Source organism: Engystomops pustulosus, chromosome 1, assembly GCF_040894005.1.
Source record: "Engystomops pustulosus chromosome 1, aEngPut4.maternal, whole genome shotgun sequence".
Taxonomy (NCBI): domain Eukaryota; kingdom Metazoa; phylum Chordata; class Amphibia; order Anura; family Leptodactylidae; genus Engystomops; species Engystomops pustulosus.
In genome coordinates, this window is record NC_092411.1 from 190,397,688 (window position 1) to 190,418,425 (window position 20,738).

Sequence of the window (20,738 nt, forward strand, 5' to 3'; positions counted from 1 at the left end):
CTGCTAATAGCAATGTTAATTAGAGCGTTGCAGGTTGCTTTAATTGTTTCCGTGAAAGGCATTGAAATGCAAATAAAAATTGGTATTAGCACAGCACAATGTGGTCAAGATTATGAATATTGTGTTGCTCAAGAGGCAGAACAGTTCTTTTTCTGTGTTTCAAATCGTTACCTAGTGAAAGGCTTGAATAGGTAAATTATGTGTTAAAAGCATATGGGCTTTCTGGTTGGTTGGTTTTGAAATATCAGGATGTCTTCATCCAATGTGAGTCAGAGGAAAGGAGAGCAGCAGATTCATTTCATTAGAAAGAAGCAGTTCTGAAACAGATCGCTCCATCTAAAGTGTATGTTCTGTGACTATTTACCAACAGCAACACTTTGTGAAGAGACTCTCCCGCAATTATTTCTTCTCGGTGAGGTAAATGTATGAAATATGATGACTCTTCCATCAGCGTTAAGAGAAACTCTGCTGCCAGGGCTGGTGGCTACGGCGTTCAGCCAGACGCACACAGGAATCAGTAAGTACATTATTATAAGGATACCTTGCTTATTGTTGTATCTATTACTTTGTATTACAAATCTCCAGATTCCCAGGCTTGTATTATATTGTATGGCCAGAAATGCAAGAAACTTGCTTTTACTTCTCTTTGCTGGATGTACCTTTAACATTTGACAGGCTTGGCAAAGAATATATTGCAGTTGCCTTGACAGCAACTAGACTAACACTCAGTGTCATAAAGGCCGATGGTGGAGAATAAACTATGATAACGTTTCATTTCAGATTTAATTGCCACTCATTTTACTTAAAGGCAATTAAAAAAAAAAAATTCTGTAATATACATTTGGATAAGTACATGAAAATATTTTACAATGTTCCATCATTCTTTCCTTATTCATCTAACGCAATATGAAGGTTAAAAAAAAATTATAGTGAATTGATCTAAATGGAAAGATGAATACCACTGTAAAATGTATAAGTACATGCTGAGAAAGCTATTCAAATATATCAATACAGTATATATAGATGACAGATCCTTGTGCAGTGTGCTGTCATACTGAATTAACTGATGCATTCCTAGTATTTTGCATAATCCATTTATTATTATACCTGTGAGTTTAGTAACAATTATTTCTTTGAAGTTGTAATAATGCTGAAGACAAATATTCCTTTAACATACATACTGGCTTCACATATTAGATTGTTTGCATTGTGAATTCTTCAAGATTGATGCATATAAAAACAATGGTGCCATTTGTTGTTTGTTACCTCTTTGCAGATGTGTTTAAATGGTCAATACAACTAAACGCTGTTTCTGCTGTTACCTCATGGTCTGATATCAGATCCAGCAAATGCATTTCCATGGTAACTGTTTAAAGAAGTTAAGCAGCGAGCACTCAGCTTGTCTTTGACATTAGAATAAAATATAACTATGTCGTTATTGTGCGGTTCAAAAATGTTACATTTCTCATTGAATATTTTATGAGTGTTTGAGATCTATTTTATAATCAATCTATTTGCTGGTCAGATCCCACAGACCAAGCACACTGCACTTGATAAGAGTTCTTGCATCATACAGAAATATGGTGCAAGAATTTCCAGTCCACTGACACTGTAACAACTGTACTATGTTCAGTCTGTTTTCCTCTATCCATAGGGGATAACTTGCTGATTGGTGGGGTCCCAGTGACCATTGCAACTAATATGAACAGAGCAACCGGTCCCATATGCGCCATGCTGATCTATTCATCTCTGTGGCGTTAACGGAGATTGCTGTGCCACACATGGCTATCTCTGTCAGTGCCATAAACAATAAATGGAGAGGCAGTGCGCATGTCCAACCAATGGATCTTCATTTGGGGTACAAAGGATTCCCAACTGATCAGCAAGTTATCCCCTATCCTGTGGAAAGCCTCTGAAAAAAAATGAATGGCTGGAAAAGTGTGCCAGGTTTGTGCTACGGAATGCGTTTGTGAATAGGCTTCATCAACATAGGCTTCATTTAAAGCACTTAATGTTGGTAATGTCCTAATTACTCTTGCTTTATATGCTAATAGACATGCTAAGGCGCATGCAACCTATTGATAGAATGTGCTCTGTGCTCCCTGTAGATTCAGTTCTCTGCTATAACTCTTGTTGCAAATTGACATCCCTAGCTACTAGCCATAGCTGTCATTGGCCAAGGGGACACCCCAATCAGTCATCGCTAATTGCTAGGGGCATCATCAATTTGCTGAATTGGCTGCACGGCTGCCAACCTGGCAATATGTCCAGGCCGCATGGGACACATCCGAACCCCGAATTCAAACTCAAAGATTGGTTCCACTCATCTCTAGCTGCACACCATAGTTAGTTTCTTACTTGCTCTGCCTCTGAATTTTATGAACTGATCAACCATTTAAAAAAAAAATATATAGTCTGCATTTCCGAAAGGCCACATTTACACAGTTGAACAAAGTGGCCTTTTACCTCCAGTCCGGCATTCCCTATGTCTTCTTATTTTTCCCATCCTCCACTCAAGCAGCAGGTAGAGACATGTCCATGCACTCTGCCTGCGCACACTTTACAGCGCTGTGGTGGCATGATGTTATGGCACCGCCACAGCATACAGTGTATACGGGCAGAGTGCGGGCATATGTCTCTGCCTGTGTTGCTTTCTTAATCAATTTTATGTGTCTTAAAGATACAGATAGAATTGATTGTTTATCCTCTCTCTTGGGCCCTTTCAAGCCCGAGGCCTGGTCACACACCCTGCTACCACGATCGTTACGCCCCTGATTCTGCACCAGATAAATCATGCTATATGATTTATCTGTTGGAGTTTAAGACAGTGGAGTTGTACTGTACACTAGGTATTAGTTGGTATAGTTGGTATAAACAAAATTTTATGGAGCCGGGCTAGGTCACAACTCCTTTTCAGATAAGCTCTAGAGGTGCAGGGGGTGTATGAAGAGGGCTCATGGGCTGAGCCCTCTTCATACAGAGGTGGGGTTTACTGCATAATGCAGCAAACACCCACCGCTAATACCGCGGTTTGTGCTAGCCGCCAAAGCTGCCGGCGGAATTTAAAAGTTGGCGGCACGTGGGCATGCCATCTTGTTTCTGATTGTTGCTCCCCGAAACATCAGGGGCGGCAATCGGTTGCCATGACATCCTTGAGTCTTCAGCAGACCCGAGGCTGCCTGGTTCTGCAGATTCGTTATAATGAGCCAGTGGCTTGTTGTAAAGAATACTGTGCAAAAATGCCATATACTTCAATACAGTAGTATTGCAGTATATGATAGGAACAATCAGACCATCTAGGGTTAATGTAAGTGTATCTAAGAAATAGTAAAAAAAAAGTTTTGAAAAGTTTTATAAATAAATTAAAAAACCTAAAAGCTCAAATCAACTCCCCCCCCTTTTCCCTAAAGCCAATAAAATATAATAAACGGTAAAAATCACAAACATGATAGGTGTCACCATGTCTCAAAATGCCCAATCTATCAAAATATAAAAAAGGTTATTCTTAGCAGTGAACCCCATAATGGTAAACAGCCCCCAATTGTCTGAAATGCTACTTTTGCACTTTTTACTTTTTGCATCAAATAAAAAATGTAATGAAGAGGGTTTAAAAGGTTGCACAGTCCTCAAAATGAAAGCAATGAAAACATGAGCTCATTTCACAAAAAATGGCACCTCACCCAGCTCTGTATACCATAGTATAGTGTTTTTTTCGTACATATTTGTTTCATTTTTGAAAATGTATTAAAACACAATAAAACCTATATAAATTTTGTATCACCATGATCGTACAGAACTAAAGAATAAAGCAGAGGTGTTATTTGTAGCGCACAGTGAAAGCTTTAACCCCTTAACGACTTGGCCTTTTTTAGTTTTTTCACTTCCATTTTTCACTCACCAACTTCAAAAATCTATAACTTTTTTATTTTTCTACACAAAGAGCTGCGTTATGGCTTATTTTCTGTGTAACAAATTGCACTTCATAGTGACATATTTAATATTCCATGGCGTGTACTAAGAAGCGGGAAAAAAATTCCAAATGCAGTGAAAATGGTGAAAAACCACATTTGCGACGTTTTCTTGTGGGCTTGGATTTTACAGCTTTCACTCTGCGTCCCAAATGACATGTCTACTTTATTCTTTGGGTCAGTACGATCACGTGGATGCCAAATTTGTATAGGTTTTATAATGTTTTCATACATTTAAAAAAATTAAAACCTCCTGTACAAAATATATTTTTTTTTATTTTGCCATCTTCTGGCGCCAATAACTTTTTCATACTTTGGTGTACAGAGCTGTGGGTAGTGTCATTTTTTGTGAACTTTGATGACGTTTTCATTGCTATAATTTTTGGGATTGCGCGACCTTTTGGTCACTTTTTATTAATTTTTTTATATTTTTCAAAATGGCAAAAAAAATGCAATTTGACTTGTATGGCAGTATATGTGGATTTTACTTCCCATTTTACTTCCCATTTTACTTTTCCATTTTACTTCCCATTCATTAAAATTAGCACATTGTAATGCATGGGTTAAAATGAAGTAGCCTCGAGTATTCGGAACACCCGAGGCTACCATGGTGACGGATCGCCGCTCCCCGTGACGTCATCGGGGAGCGACGATCCGCGACAAGATGGCGGCCCATGCGGCGCCATCTTTTTGAAGCCGCCGGCAGCATTGCTGGCGGGGATTGAGGTGAAAACACCCGCGATCGGTGCTAGCAGGGGTTAAAAACTGAGCTCACAAAAACAAATGCATTTTTTTTCCAATTTCACCACATTTGGAATTCTTTTTCCAGCTTCCCAGTACACAGCGTAGAATAATAAACAACCTCACTGAGAAGTAAAATTTGTTACGCAAAAAATAAGCCCTCAAACAGCTCTGTACACGGAAAAATTAAATAGTTCTGGATTTTTGAAGTTGATCACCCACTGCACTGCCCTATGATTTGCCCAAATGCGGTAAACAAGACTTCATAATTTGTGGAAGAAATGTGGTAAAAAAAATAAAACAAGAAGAATGCATTGCAGAGAAATGTTTCCATTTGCATTGCATTAAAGAGTCTGTGGATCCTGCTACTTCTATAATTCTATGACTTTTCTATTCTTGAATGTATTGATTTATTCTATACTGAATGCACTTGGGCACTCAACTTATTAGGATGAGTTGTTGGCAGTAATCTATGCACTTGCCTACTAAATGTGATTGATGGAAGACAAGTCTGAAGCCTCTGTGGGTCATGTTAGCACATTTAGACCACTCAGGCTGTTTCAAGTAGTACGTGTAACATGTGGTCTGATATTGTTGTAAAATTTATCACTCCAGTGTGATGCTCCCTCACTTGCTCATGAGGGTGAGACCTTGGAAAAAGGAACGACCATGCTAGTCTTTTTGTTGCCTAAATAACCTTAACCCACAAGTTTTTACGTGAGCACTGGATGCCCTTGTTATTTTTGCCTATACCTAGTATTGCAGTCATAGAGGCTAATTTATCATAAGCTGGCACTCGTGTGGTGGTGTATGATAATGCTGAAGCCCATTCTGCACTTTCCGATTTTAACAAGTCCTACCTAGCATAGAAATATTCTGCAACATGCAAACTTTCATTATTGAAAGTTTGCATGCTGCAGCTTGTGCTCACTCCACCACCAGCCTTGCCCCATTTGTGTCCCTCCATGCCCCCTTGGTGGGTTGCTGGAGTAAATAATTGAAAGTGCCTGAGGCTCGCCAGGCATTTGTAATTATTTCTGTGCTTCTGCACCAGTTTTCTGGCATAGTGGCCCTGATAAATATCCCACATGGTCTCCAGATCAGTCTTCAGCTATCATTTATTCTGAGAACATTTTTCTTGCCCTATACAGTGATAGCCATGATAGTCGCATGAGCTACCTGGAACTCTTCTAGTTGGGCACCCATTGTCATGTAGAAGTGGTTTTATGGCATATGCTTGACATGTGATTTCAAAGCCTAATTGGAGTATAGAACTGATATCTACATCATCCCTCTAATCTCATAATTTGCCTCTTCAGCAGTTTGCCTTTGTGCACCTCTCTGCGTTATTTCAGTTGGTTAGAGCCAGTTGACCATTTGCGGACCTCGTTTTACAACACCTACTATTTCTTTGATTACAATCTCATTTTCGGTGATTTTAATGTAATTAAGTATATGTACCATGTGATTCTAACATTTCTATTGCTTCTAGAAATTATTGATAACTTGATCATAAATCCTACTTGTTGTAAATTCTACTTGGTAGTTTGTTTTCCTGCTTGCAAAGAATAATCTAATAGTTTTTTTTTGCAGGGTTAATGCCCTTTGTACTATGACTGCAATTTCTTTCTTCCAGAACATTTCTGAATAGTAACCTACAAAAAATAATAACAAAAAGAAACCCAACTGTTCCTTAAATATCCCTTCTACATCAGGCAACATGTTTGAAAGAATGACGCAGCTAAGCTTACAGCCCTTATTCACACTTTTTCTTGGTAAATTTCTATGCTTTGCATTCATATACACATGTTGTATACAGTTAGTGGCATAACTAGCATCATTGTGTTTTTGTTGCTTCTGAACTTTTCTTTTTATGTTTGGGCATATTCAGTGTTTTAAAATGTAATAGTCCTAGGTTTTCTTAGGTTAAAACAGCGAGCTTGAACGTGTATTGTACAAGTCTATACTTTATATTTTTAAGACTTTAGACTTTAATGCTTCAGCTCCTGTTCTATTTTAAGACATTAATTAACTTCTGCAAAAGTAGATATTTTAATATGACAAAAAAAACTAGACTGAGAAGAAGTGATGAAGTTTAATTGAATAGAGATACAATATAATAAGCAAATTCTACCATGGAAGAAATAACAAGTAAGCGCAGTATACATTAACCCTCTTCAGTCATTTGGGTATTTGCTGTATAATGCAGCAAACAAGCATCGGTAACATCCGATGCCGGATGATTGTGGGTGTTAGCCATTTAAATCTCTTGTTCCCTAGAACTGATTTCCAAAAAAACCTATAAACATGTCAGGTACCACCACGTCTGATAAGTCCTGGTCTATCAAAATATAGAAAATGTTTTAAAATCTGTGATCACACTTTTGGAGTGTATAGTGAATGCTGTAAAAACTCAGCCCACAACAAAATGGAATAAATATTTTTTCATCAATTTTATCACATTTAGAATTTGCTTCCCAGTACACAGCATGGAATAATAAATACCATCACTAGGAAGTACAATTTGTTATGCAGAAAACAAGGCCTCATATAGCTATGTACACTGAAATATTTTTAAAAAACTATGGATTGGGGAGCTGGAGTTGGGGAGTGAAAAATGGAAACCCAAAATGGAAAAAGGGCATTGGCGGCAAGGGGTTAACAATCTTCCTGTCAACAAATCAAATGCTTTAGTATTTTGTGTTACTAGTGTTCTATGAATAAAATCTGTTTGATATTTCTTCAATCTAGATTTTAATTGGTACAAAGTCATCTAGTTCACTTCCAGATTTTAAAAACTTACCGTAGTTGTTTAAGAGTCAAGAATATCATACAATAAATTGAAAAAACTAACTGAAGCCAGCATCAGCCCTCCGAAGGTTAGTCCATCTTTACCGGCATTCAGAGATTACCTGCTGTACATGATAAGTTACTAATGCATCCAATTACTAGCCTCAGCAGTAACTTGCTGTATATGCCAGCATTACCACTTAAGCCAGCATTTGGCAGCATGGATCACATGTACACGTAGTATATTTAATTCCTGTAGGTCAATGTAAACTGGAAGCCATCAGTAAAGCACAGTATGAAACAGGTAAGTATAAGTCTTTAGTTTATGATAAAAAATAATTTTTTGGTAAATTTCTGAAAATTCCCAACAGCTGATTTTAAGGACAATGGGGCACATTTACTTACCTGGTCCTGACGGGATTCCCGATCCAGACGGTCCAACAAAGATGAAGTCTGGCGCGATTCACTAACATTGTGCGCCCGAGATCCTGCATGTTTCGCTTCCCTGCTGAGGTCCGCCGGAGTGCACCTTCTTCTTCCTGGTATATGTGAGTGCATGTCTTGCGACACAATTTGCGATGTTAAATCCTGTGCGTTGTCTAAATCTGTCGGATCTTCCGATGGCCAGGCCCCGATTTGTGATGCGTGAAAGCCGGCACCGATGCAGCAAAATCCAATCGCGCGCGCCAAAAATCCCTGTTAAATGCGGCGCAACACGGAAATCGTCGGGAAACCTGACGAAAATGCGGTCCGCGGACCCTTTTGTACATGACACCCAATGTTTTGGTTTTCTGCAGCCACCCATAGGTGGAGCTTATTATAAACATGTTTGTATAGCTTGCATTCAATTCAATAAATCTATATGAAATGTATTTATAAGAAGTAGTTGTGCATTTTAAATACTATAAAATAGACAAGGGTTTTTCACTTTTCTGTACTGTTACATTTCTTTTTTTTTTGCTTCTGTATAACCATTTATTTTAAAGAATCAACTTTAAGAATAATAATACTATAATTCTACAAGTTATACTTTTCATCAAAATATAACTTCCTCTTTAAAAGTTTTATTGCAAAAGAGTTAATGTTCCTGGTCTCATTCTTGGAATATGAGTTAATGTCAATCCTTATAAATTAATTATATAAAGAAGTAACGCGTGGGCAGAAACACGAGAATAGCAACATAGCAACACATTTTATGTGTCCAGGGGCATTCACAAGAGATATGATATTGAAACTTGTATATAGCTCTGCTCAGTAAAGATTATTATAATGTTAAAGCGCACTTCACCTTTCAACAAACTTTGGATAAATCAGTAGTCTAACAAATGTATAAAATAGATCACACTGTGATTTGTCTCCTTTACTTTAACAGCTTTCCCTTTAGCAAAGCTTGATTTCCTATCTGTGCTTTTTGTTGTAGACCTTGCTGCTGTGACTGAAAATACAACCTCAGAGCACCAAAAGTTATTACAAAGTTTATTACAAAATTTATGACAGACAATCAAAGACACACATTTAAAAGCATTTAAAATATACCATATACATAAATTCATACAGTCACCCAGTTTGGCGAACTGTAAACAACCCCCTGTCCAACACTTGGTTAGTGATACAAGGCCTCCCCGACTGCTCCACCATGGAGTAAACAATCACTTAGTCAATACTGTAATGCTAGATACCCAAAGGTAAATATGGTCACCTAGAGATATAAACGTATGGAGTAGGTTGTTCCAACCTCAAAGCCTATCAAAAGTCAATCAGTGATGCTGCAGGGGAGGCATGACAAAAGCAATGAAGCATATGCAGAGGAAGGACAAAATGTAGATACAACCAGTATGACTCCGCTAGTGGACCGGCATGCAGTCAGAGAGGGCACAGGTGGACAGGGGCGACAGGCTTCCCACGCGTTTCGTCATATAAAAACGACTTCCTCAGGGGAAAATACAACCTTAGCAACTACAAATGCTGCAGTGCAGCAATAAATATCACCCATAACGGACCAAACGAATATCATAGTGTGCCCAAATTTAAAGAAGACATGTCAACAGAATTTTACCCACCAATTAACAGTGCCTGCTGATAAAGGAATAGAAGTCCTCCCCATATTACATACAATTAGCTGCCAGTGAGGCTCTATACCTTAATTACAGTCTTTTCAAATCACTGCCCTGCTTCCTTGTACTTAGGGAACTTCTTCCAATATTCGACTGCATACAAATAACGCTCTATTTAGTTATAGGAATTATTGGGTCAGTTTGTTTACACTGTGCCTTGTGTTACATTCATGTCATGTGACCAGGGTGATGTCATCTAAGGTCCTATACCCATTACATTTGCAAAGTTTGCATTTGCATGAAATGAAAGCAAGCCTCCATGGAGGCATTGAGAGGAGTAAAAGTCCACATGCTGATGCCAAGTAGGCTAATATAAAATAGATTTATGGAGATTAAAGGGAAACACATTTTAGCTGTCAGTTAGTAAGAGAGGTATTTCCAGACAAGACGAGATTCTTAAATATATCCAAAATAACACAATCTCTAATTCATTCTCTTAAAAATACAGCATTTCACAGATTCCAACCTATTTCTATAAGTCCTGATGTTAACAATTTGGTTGTGCTTGGATATGACCAGAAACTCCTGACTATGGTCGGATTGATTCCTCTCATAATTAGCTTCTCTTGTCTGCATACTGCAGTGCTCTCTGCCTCCTGCCCCTCCCCCTGCTTTACAAGACCAGACACACTACAGAAACATAGGGTGAGGGCTTGTCTTTTGCTGCGCCAGATTTGTCACTGTTATGATGAATTTTGGTACAGGTCTACTTTAGACCTACTTTCAGTTGGTCTAAACTGTGCGCCAGAATTTTGGGTGCATGGATGATTTCCTACAGGCCACACACCCTTCTCATGAGGGCACGCCCATTTCCCGAAGGCCACGTCTCCATTAACCGGACAAGTTGGGCAAGTGCCAAAAAAAAGGTCTAAGCCTTGATAACTGTGGTGTAAGGAATTTTAGACAGTGTTTTTGGTGCAAAAGCACCAGAATTGTGGCGCAAGGGCATTTATAATCCAAGGATAGGGGAAGGCAGAGCTGATTGTGTGTGTTATATTTCAGACACCTGAGCTGATTGCTTCATTGTGTCTTATATCCATCTTATGACTCTGGTCTGTCCCATCCCTTTTTATGTGTCAGGTTCTAGTAGACTGTTCAGAAGCTAAATTAAAGTGAAGCTAAACTTGTACAGTGATAATCTAAGCACATTGTCAGCACAGGGCATCTCATAGCATAGGAATCATGAATTGTCTGCTTGTCTGCTCAGCTAGTGCCCACCCACACTGCTGAATTTCACACTGACACTGAGTGACAGAACCAAAAACAGCAATAAAACTGAGTATAATAGTAAAGTATTGGGGTGTAAAATTATTTGTATTGTGTAAACATCAGGGGGATTCAAATTAGCAAATTTTCTTTCATGGGCAAACCTCTTTAATGAGGCTCTATAAAGTGTGCAGATTACCATATATACTTGTGTATAACCGTCCCCAGTATAAACCGAGGTACCTAATTGTAAAGGAAACCTACCACATGAAATGGTAGGTGTAAGATGCAAATACAGAGCACCAGCTCACCCTGAGCTTACTTTCGTTAGTGTCATAAACCGCTGTATCGCGGTTTAAACACATTTTAATCTTTATAACTGAAGCAGCTTTTGTGCACGCGACCGTGCACGCGCCTACATAGGAAGTGAAGGAGAGCCAGTGACGTCACGCACGGTTGCGCGCTAGGTGCGCCGAAGCTGCTTCATCTATAAAGATTAAAAAGTGTTTAAACCGCAAAACACTGACACTTATGAAAGTAAGCTCCGCCACCAGCTCACCCTGAGCATGTGGTAGGTTTCCTTTAACAAAAGAAACTGGGAAAACCTATTGACTCGAGTATAAGCCGAGGGTGGGAAATGCATTGGTCACAGCCTCCCAGTATGTAGCTTGCCAGCTCCCTGTAGTATATAGCCTACAGAGAAAATTTGATAAGAACTGATTTGAATCATAACGAATAAGGCATGTGATGTAATAGTATGTCACATGCCAGGTGGGGGTGCACCCGACAAAGCTGCCGGCAGCTTAAAAAATTGCCATCTTGCCAAGGATCATCACTCCCCATGACGTAACGGAGAGCGGTGATCCGTCGCCATCGCGACGGGGTGTCAGTCACTGGGAGGGTGTGAGAGTTAGCATTTCCTGAGTGTAACTTCATGTACTTGAATAAATGTCACATCCCCCAGATGTATTAGATTTCTGCACATTTCTGTAAAAACGTCTGTCCTGATTTATGTTTTTAATCAATAAACTTTTTTTGATATCTTTTGCAAAAATGCATCTGTGTAAGTCTGGCTTTCCCTGAAGTATATAGCCTGCCAGCCCCCAAACTCTGACATAGCACTAACACGCCCCATTCCGTGCACATTTTTTCTGTCTTGTCAGACACAAAACTGTCGCAGACACTTTAAAGATACATGTGCAAGCAGTTTTCATGTTCTTTTCAGTGCAAAGTGAGACAGAAAACTGGTGCAAATGCTATAATAAATTTGGGCCAATGATAGAAACCCCAAAATAATTCATCATAAGATCACTGGATCAGATAATTAATACTAGTGCAAACACCAGACCAGAAACACCCCAGACCAAAATATGATAATGCAGACCAGTGAACATTAGGATTTTTCAAAGGACAAGCTTAATGAAAAGAAGTATGGTAGTACTCTTAACAAAAGAAAAGTCCTTATTGTATATAACAGATACCTTATAAAACAGATTATTGCAGTACGACAGAAGATCAGTAGGTTTATAAACATTCTCCATAATATACTAATATTTATGTGATGAAAGAGACACAGACACAGACAGTGAGCCCTGAATTTGAACCACCGAAACAAGCCCTACCTATTATACCTTGGTGGGCAGTAACTTGTACCAAAGTTACAGGAGAGACAACAGAAACACAGAAGAATGGTCAACAGGCTTGGTCACAACAGAGTTAGCAAACAGTAAAACAAGAACAAAATAAGGGGAGTGGTCTGAAAAGGAGCCAAGATTTGAATACCACAAATACAATATCACAAGGTAAGGAGCAGGTTGAGGTAAACTGTAACTGGCAGTGAATTAATACGAGAAGAACACTAATGAGAAACCAGATCACCTGTTCAAGATTGACTGGAGCGGAGCTATGTCAGTCACTACAGTTAAAGGGGTTGTCTGTTTTAATGTGTTTTATGAAAACATTTTAACTGTCCAGGGGTGAAGATAGGGTAGGAAAACAAAAACGAGCTTTGTTTACAGAGGCAGGGCAGGCTTACTCGACATCTTTGTTGCAGTGGTCAGGTCGCTGTGCCTCTGTAAACAAAACTGAGGCATAGCACTAACATAAGACAACCAATTTAACCTTTTCATAGACAAGCATTGCTGTATTCATACAAACAAATGCAATAAAATGTAGATACAAAATTAGTGTCTCCTCAGTCACATATCAGGTACCAGGTATGATGCGGACACAGGCGTTAACATTTATGAGTATTTTAGGCCTTTTAGAAATGCTCATAATCCTTTTCAGTGTTCATTTAAAATGCAAAAGCTGCTTCTGACCTACCTTTTAGCTATATCATAGCACAAACCAAACTGCAACTACATTCAGGGTGGTATCATATGGAGATCACCTGGGTCACAAACCCCTGGGCCCCAAGCAGTGAGCAGGAGGCATTCTACCTGCCCTGTCTCCTGCCACATGATCAGCAGTATCAGTGTGCTGGGGACACTGATAATACCAGGTTCTATGGAGCACAGGAAGCCTCTACTATCCTAGCTCCTGGTGGGACAGGCCTGTGGGGGCAGCTTCATTAGATGAAAGGTTGGAGCCTGCTACATACTGTGAGTATTATTTTGTATTGTTACATCACTATACTATCCTGTACTGTATATTATCTCTTTACTGTTACATCACTGTGTGTATTATTCCTGTACTGTGACATCACTGTTGTTATTATTCCTGTACTGTGACATACCTCCCAACATTTCCGGAAGAGAAAGAGGAAAAAATGGTGGCACCCGTAATAATCACCATAATAATAAAAAAAATTTGCTCAGCTTGGGATTTGAACTCAGACTTTACATTCTACTTTCAACAGAGATGGAGCCTCTATCCACTAGGCTATTAGCCCAGCAGTTATTGATGAGATGATTTTATGTGACTAAGTCTTTTACTGTTACACAGTGACACAGGCTCCATGCACTGGTATATAGAGATACATCTTCTCAGAGATTACTACTGTAATTATCGAGACGACTATTATTATTATTTTTATTATTATTATCATGAAGACTATCATTATTATTAAAATTTTAATAATAATCTCAATACTAATCTCAATAATATTAATCTCAATAATATCAATGATAATAATCTCAATAATAATAATAATAATAATAATAATAATAATAATCTCAATAGTAATAGCCTCAATACTAATAATCTCAATTATAATAATCTCAATAATCATCTTAATAATAATAATAATAATCTCAATAATAACAATAATCTCAATAATAATCTCTGAGAAGATCCCTCTCTATGTATCAGTGTGTCACAATGTAACAGTGAAACTCTTAGTTACAAAAAATCCTCTCACTGACATCCCCAGAGCTTATAGCCTAGTGCAGTGATGGCGAACCTATGACACGCGTGTCAGCACTGACACGCGTAACCATTTTTGGTGACACGCGGCCGCCCAGCCCCCCTCCCTGTGTAATGTGCTGTCCCTGTGTAAATGTCCCGCCCCCGTCCCTGTGTTTCTGCCCCCTGCTTACCTGTCCGGCGCCGCGTTGGTCCGCCCACCATCTGCAGCTCCTCCAGGCTGCAATGCGCGCTGCTCGTCACGTGACTGAGGCGACCTGACGTCAGGTCACTTCAGTCACGTGAACCGAGTCGCGCGGTGCAACCTGGAGGTGCCGAGCCGCCTGCAGTAAAGCTACAGGGAAGAAGACATCACTGGGTAAGTATATAAGTTTATTTTTATATTATATTTAAAGGGAGGCGGCTAGGGGTATTTTTTGTAGTAAAGGGAGGCAGCTAGTTGTATTTTTTGTAGTAAAGGGAGGCAGCTAGGGGTATTTTAGTAGTAAAAGGAGGCGGCTAGGTTTATTTTAGTAGTAAAGGGAGGGGGTTAGGGGTAATTTAGTAGTAAAAGGAGGCCGCTAGGGTTAATTTAGTAGTAAAGGGAGGCCGCTAGGGGTATTTTAGTAGTAAAGGGAGGCCGCTAGGGGTATTTTAGTAGTAAAGGGAGACCGCTGCTGGACATGTTATTAATAACGGGAGGCCGCTGCTGAACATGTTATTAATAAGGGGAAGCCGCTGCTGGACATGTTATTAATAAGGGGAGGCCGCTGCTGGACATGTTATTAATAAGGGGAGGCCGCTGCTGGACATGTTATTACAAAATTAGTTTTTTTTGACACAGCACCCGAGTTTTGCTCGGTTTTTTGGTGAATTTTGACACACCTAGCTCAAAAGGTTGCCCATCACTGGCCTAGTGGGTACTGGCACCTATCTCTATTGCAGAGGGTCTGGGGTTTGAATCCCAGGCTGGGCATAAAATGTAATTAAGAGCTTGTGTCTGGGGAAGCCCTAGGAGACCATATATGGACAGATGCTGATCTGAACCTGATGACGTGGTCCCTGTTCTCCGCTAACCTGACACTTCTATCAAAAAGATTCCCTGCCTGATGTCTGCTCTAGGAAACCCTAAGAGATGTTACCATATATGAATAGAGATCTGAACCTGATGACGTGGTCCCTGATCTCTGCTAACCTGACACTTCTCTCAAAAGGATTCCCTGCCTGATGTCTGTGGAAGCCATTCAGTATAGCAGATTCTGGCTATGAAAGTATTTAATATGCAGGACACAGAGCTGGGACAACCCCAGCAAGTGCAGGACCTGGAGGGAAAATCTGGGACAATCTCACAGTTGCCCATGACGTGGGGCAGAGGTATAAAAACCGGGACTGTCCTGGCCAAACTGGGACGGTTGGGAGCTATGCTGTGAAATCACTGTGTGTATTATTCCTGTACTGTGACATCCCTGTATGTATTATTCCTGTTCTGTGAAATCACTGTGTGTATTATACTTGTACTATGACACCACTGTGTGTATTAAGAAGTTCTGCATGTGCTAACATGTATTTTAGGAGTTTCTTCAGCAGCTGCAGTGTGTATTGTGGAGGAACCTTTCCAGTATAGATTGTTGGAAGTGGATCTACGGCTGCCAGGTTTTGTTGAACTTGGCATATGCTCCATGCAAAGAGGAAGTGAAGTCTTCCATGAACATTATGTTGTTTACTTTGTTGATCCCCATAGCTATTGTTGGAGGGGTGGTCTGTTTCCAAAGCATTGCTATTATTAAGAAACGCAGTAGAGCTCTAGAGACATCACAGTGGTGGAGGATGAGGAGAGGAGGATCCAGTCTCACAGAATCTCCACAGACTGAGGAGATGAGACACTGCAAGTTCTGCCAAAAGGGGGCAAGAACCCGGCATGACCAAAACATATGAAAGAAGGATCCTTCCTCCTCTCTGCATCTCCAGCACATAGGAGGTACCAGCGGGAAGATGGTATGTAACCAGGTATGAACCCTATACCTCCTGGCCATGAGTTTGTATCCTGCCTCCTGGTATCTTAAGCCTACCAAGATGCTGTGACATAGTTTGAAAATACTTGATTTCTGTTCAGGTGTGAGTGAAATATTCAAATCAGTTTCCCATTGCGTCAAGTATTGTGGGCTAGGAGCATCAGTAATGGATAGGAGACATGAGTAAGAGGAGGAAAGCGTATGTCTTGAGATGTGTACTATAATGTTCTGCAGCAGCTGAGGTTTATATGATGATGTGCAGCAACTAGGTTGTGTATTTGGAGGTTCTGTAACAGATGTAGTGTGTACAATGAGGTTCTGTAGTTGCTAAGTTTTGATTTTTATTAAGTTTCAGTTTATGGGCAATTATGTTATCTGTGATGTTTAGAGTAGAACTATTACTCAATATTTACTTTATTGAAAAAAAATTATGTGAAGTTTGTGAATAGAGGCCTCCATAAACATTAACTGCTGCTGTCTACACTACTGTAGGGAAGTACAGAAAAACTCTTAGAACTGCAACAGGTCTTCTGGGTACATTAAGTACTAATAATATATCTATAGTTATTGATTTAGTTGCAGCTCTCAGTCACTTCTATCAAACTAGCTCCTGCTGTTCTGCCATACATTCAAGACAAAGGATGGAGCTATCTGTTTCCTTGTCTATTCTGTCAGAGCCAGGTATCACTCAGTCACTTATTATCTACTACTTATTACCTATTCAATGGATAGTCATGCACAGATGCACAGACATTCACACAAAAGAGTACTGATAAACCACAACGAAGGTTACAAACAGAATAGATGTAACTGTATTTCCGTTTTGCAAGGGCATTAGCCCAAACAGACTTACAGTTATGCCCAGTTTCTGGCACCGGCCTACACGCAGGGGAAGGGAGGAGGGTTTTTTGTCACTTGGGGCCCCTTCACCTCCATAGGTCCCCCTTAACACAGTCACCCTAACTCCCCTGATGGCGGCCATTTTTAATTTTTGAGACTTAATCAATTACAATTTGTGAAACACAGGCTTCTTAAAGTTTGTTTTTTATATATTGTGGTGTGTACTTTCTATAATAGGGCAATTTAATTACCATTATGTAGTATTATTATGAAAGTCATTTGAAAGCTGAGCAAGTCCCTATAAATATAGGTTACAGAGATTTTCAGAAAAATGTAAAACATTTCAATCAAAAGTTTCATAACATCCTGAGAAGAAACATAGAAAACCATGACAACATAAAGCAGAAATTTGGGAAATGCTTGTTATTAAGTAATTTGGGGGGTATCACAATCTGCCTGAAAAGCAGAGATTTTATAACTTTGGCAAACATTTTGAAACATTTTCCAATTGTAGTTTTTTTCATAACTAAACACAATATATATTTAAATTTGTTTAGGTTCCAATAAAGCTAGCAGTTAAACATGGCTACACCTGTGCTAGGGCTAGGGAGCTGCTTACTTTAATTAAGAAGCTCCTAGAGGGTTTATAGAGCGTTACAGGTCCTCTTTAAATTTCCTATGCCTTCATTCTTCAACTTCTTCAAGACTTGGATAGTATTTCAATTGATAGACTTACCTCCTCACAGAGATGTATTATCAAGTGAAATATTCTCTAGGTCTTCAAGCATTTATGATGTAGCCCCCTCTTTTTATACATCTACTCTCTGAACAGAAAGTTTATAATTTGGGGTATTTCAGATACAAGAGGTGAGGAAAACATGCAAGCTTTAGAGATTAACTCTGGGACAGTAGGCATCAGCAAGCTACAGTATTTTAGGTTTCAGCCCTCCTTCCCTATCGTTTTGGCTGTACAGCTACAAAAATTGCACCACAAGCATGTCAAACCTCATGTCTAACCTACTGTTCTTACACTGTTTTTACTATTACCATCGGAAACGTAATAATAATAATACAAGTGGTCCCCTGCTTAAGAACACCCGACTTAAAGATGACCCCTAGTTACAAACGGACCTCTGGTAATAGGTAATTTGCTGTGCTTTAGCCCTAGGGTACAATAAACAGCTATAACAGTTATCAAATGTGTCTGCAATTAAGCTATATTGTTAATTCTGGTTCTTATGACAACCCAACATTTTTAAAATTCAATTGTCACAGAGACCAAAAAAAAACATGTTCAGTTTTTCAGATGCAGGAGAGAGCTGAGGGGTGAGCAGCGCTTCCTCTCCAGCGCACATTAGTGTGAATGTACCAGTAAAGACACTTTACAATATTAATGAGCTGCTTTAAATCAGTAAAAGGAGGAAGGAACTCTAGACATAGCAAAAATACACAGAAGACCACCAAAACTGTACATCCTTATGCTATATTCACACACATGTATGGGGGGCGTATGTACGGCCGACGTATATACAGGCGATATCGCCATGGGCTCACGGCCCTGTACGGGAACAGTACGGTACAGCACATGTGCAGCACCGTACCGCTCCATAGCCCGTAGAAAGATAGGATGCGCTCATCCCCTGCCCCTCTCCGCAGCGCCGATGTATGCCCACCGTGCTACAGTACGGCGGGCATACATCGTGTGCATGCAGCCTTAGGGAGACTTGAATGACTTGAATGACTCCTACCAGCTAAAGGATACAATTCCTTTGTAAAAAGCTTCTTGACTGTACCAGCAAAAAAGAAGTCTTTCCTTTTTAGAAGCATGATTTTGGCTTTTCCTGGATTAACAAAACACCTGCTAATGCATAGTTTATTGCCGCCTTAACTTTAGTACAAGTAAAAGAGTAGATAGCAGATACATATTAGAAGTATGTCACCCAAACTTGTGGATGCTAGACATCCTTAAGTACCCCCAAGTGATGTTGGTAAAAGGAGGAGTTTCCCCTCCCTTTGCCTAGCTAAGCGTTGCATGTGAATGTAGCTGTTGGCCAAACAAGCATTTAGAGACAGCTATGTCATTTTATGACCAACTTCAGGGTATAGTCACATGCAAGAGGACTGTAGCAAAATTTTGGTGTCCAATTATCATGAATTGTGATTGTTTGGAACAAATCTGCTGTATTGAACTAATCTTTATATTGTTTTATAGTGCAATATTATATTAGCATCAAAATTCATAAAATGACATGCAGAATGCACCTACCTCTTCATATGACTTAAACTTTTATTAGGATGATTTATAGTTTATAATACACCTTTTAGGATAGAATCAATTATACACAAGTTACAGAGGTCACAAAATATGCATAATAAGCCGATGACCAGATTTTTGCTGTATTATACTTGTTCTTATGCTTAAACTAGAGAAAAACATATTGTGCAGTACCTACACTATGATGAGCATGATTTGTGGCTAATACATTTTTTTTTCTCGTGAGCACTCAAGTCAAGTCAATTGTTCTTTAAGTATATGTCTTCACAATTGCTTAAGAGCTCAGGCTAGAAGTATTATTCTATACATTGACAATGAATTAAGGGTTCATAGTGAAATAATATAAAAAGGGGGGTTAAATGGAATGTAAATGGTTGCAGCAAGAAGATTAAATGAGCAACATAAAGACGCTGCCTTCTTTTTTGATTTATAATGAAATGTGTCAAAGTCTTTCTTTTATGAATAAAATGACAAGTTAGTTGAAGGCTTCAAATGTTTCTCTAACTAATATAAAACTTATGTGGTAACACATTTTTTTTCAAATGTGGTGCAGTAACTGTGGTACCCTACTCAGAAGACTCTTGCACTTCAAGCATTAACAGGGATCTTCTAACAGGCTGTAGAGGTAAACTTTCAACTCCATTGATATGCTGTGGTAGTTAAAATTTCTTGGGAGGCTTTTTGTGATGTGCTGTGGTTATTGGTGCATCTAGGATGCTGGTTACTGGAGTGTCTCCTAAAAGTTGAGTGATATTAGAATGTAGCCCTTCGATCAATAAAGGTTGTTCACCCATAGTCCTAATCTATAGGATCAGACATTAGCATCAGTACATTTTATAATTTTCCAGAATTCTTATGAAAAAATATTCAGCACAATCAAACTGTACAAAGGTATCATATATTTTTGGAGTCGGTCCATATCATCACGACTCCACCAAAATGGTCAACGACGCCAACTCCATAGTCCTTTCACCTAACATATACATTCCCCATTGTATGTGATGAGTGTCATCACTGTTGGGATCATTGGTATGGGCACTTTTGAGCCCTTTTTCTTGTATGCATTGGTCTTAGCAGTGATATTTTACAGCAGATAAATTTGAATACATTTTCAGGGGTTTTAGTCTCACTAGTCTGACAAATAGGATTGGATGTGATAAGTTTCAACACATATTCTGTCAAATCTGAACAAATTTACAAAAGATGATAGGCAGGTACTCTTCTACCCCAATATTACTGATGCTTTTGAGATTGGATTCCTTTTGGATTGGTTCAAGGGAGTAAAGTGTGTTTACAAATATCTCATACTATGTATTCTCTATCATGTGAGGCCTACTAACTTGGTGATAACTAACCGTTGTGGCAAAATTGTATCAATTATCAGGTGATCTTGACTCCTTATAGGCTGCTATTTATTTGGTGGTAAACCGATATAGATCCATGCTAC

General features: G+C 39.2%; 1 protein-coding gene across 1 annotated transcript in view; it reads left to right on the forward strand.

The window, feature by feature from the left end:
* The first annotated feature begins 305 nt into the window (after positions 1–305).
* Positions 306–20,738, forward strand: part of ARHGAP24 (Rho GTPase activating protein 24) — a 473,550-nt gene continuing 453,117 nt past the window's right edge. Inside the window, exon 1 of the mRNA XM_072116067.1 lies at positions 306–517. Coding sequence (XP_071972168.1) covers positions 433–517 — 85 coding nt within the window. The 5' untranslated portion in view covers positions 306–432. The remainder of the gene's footprint in view (positions 518–20,738) is intronic.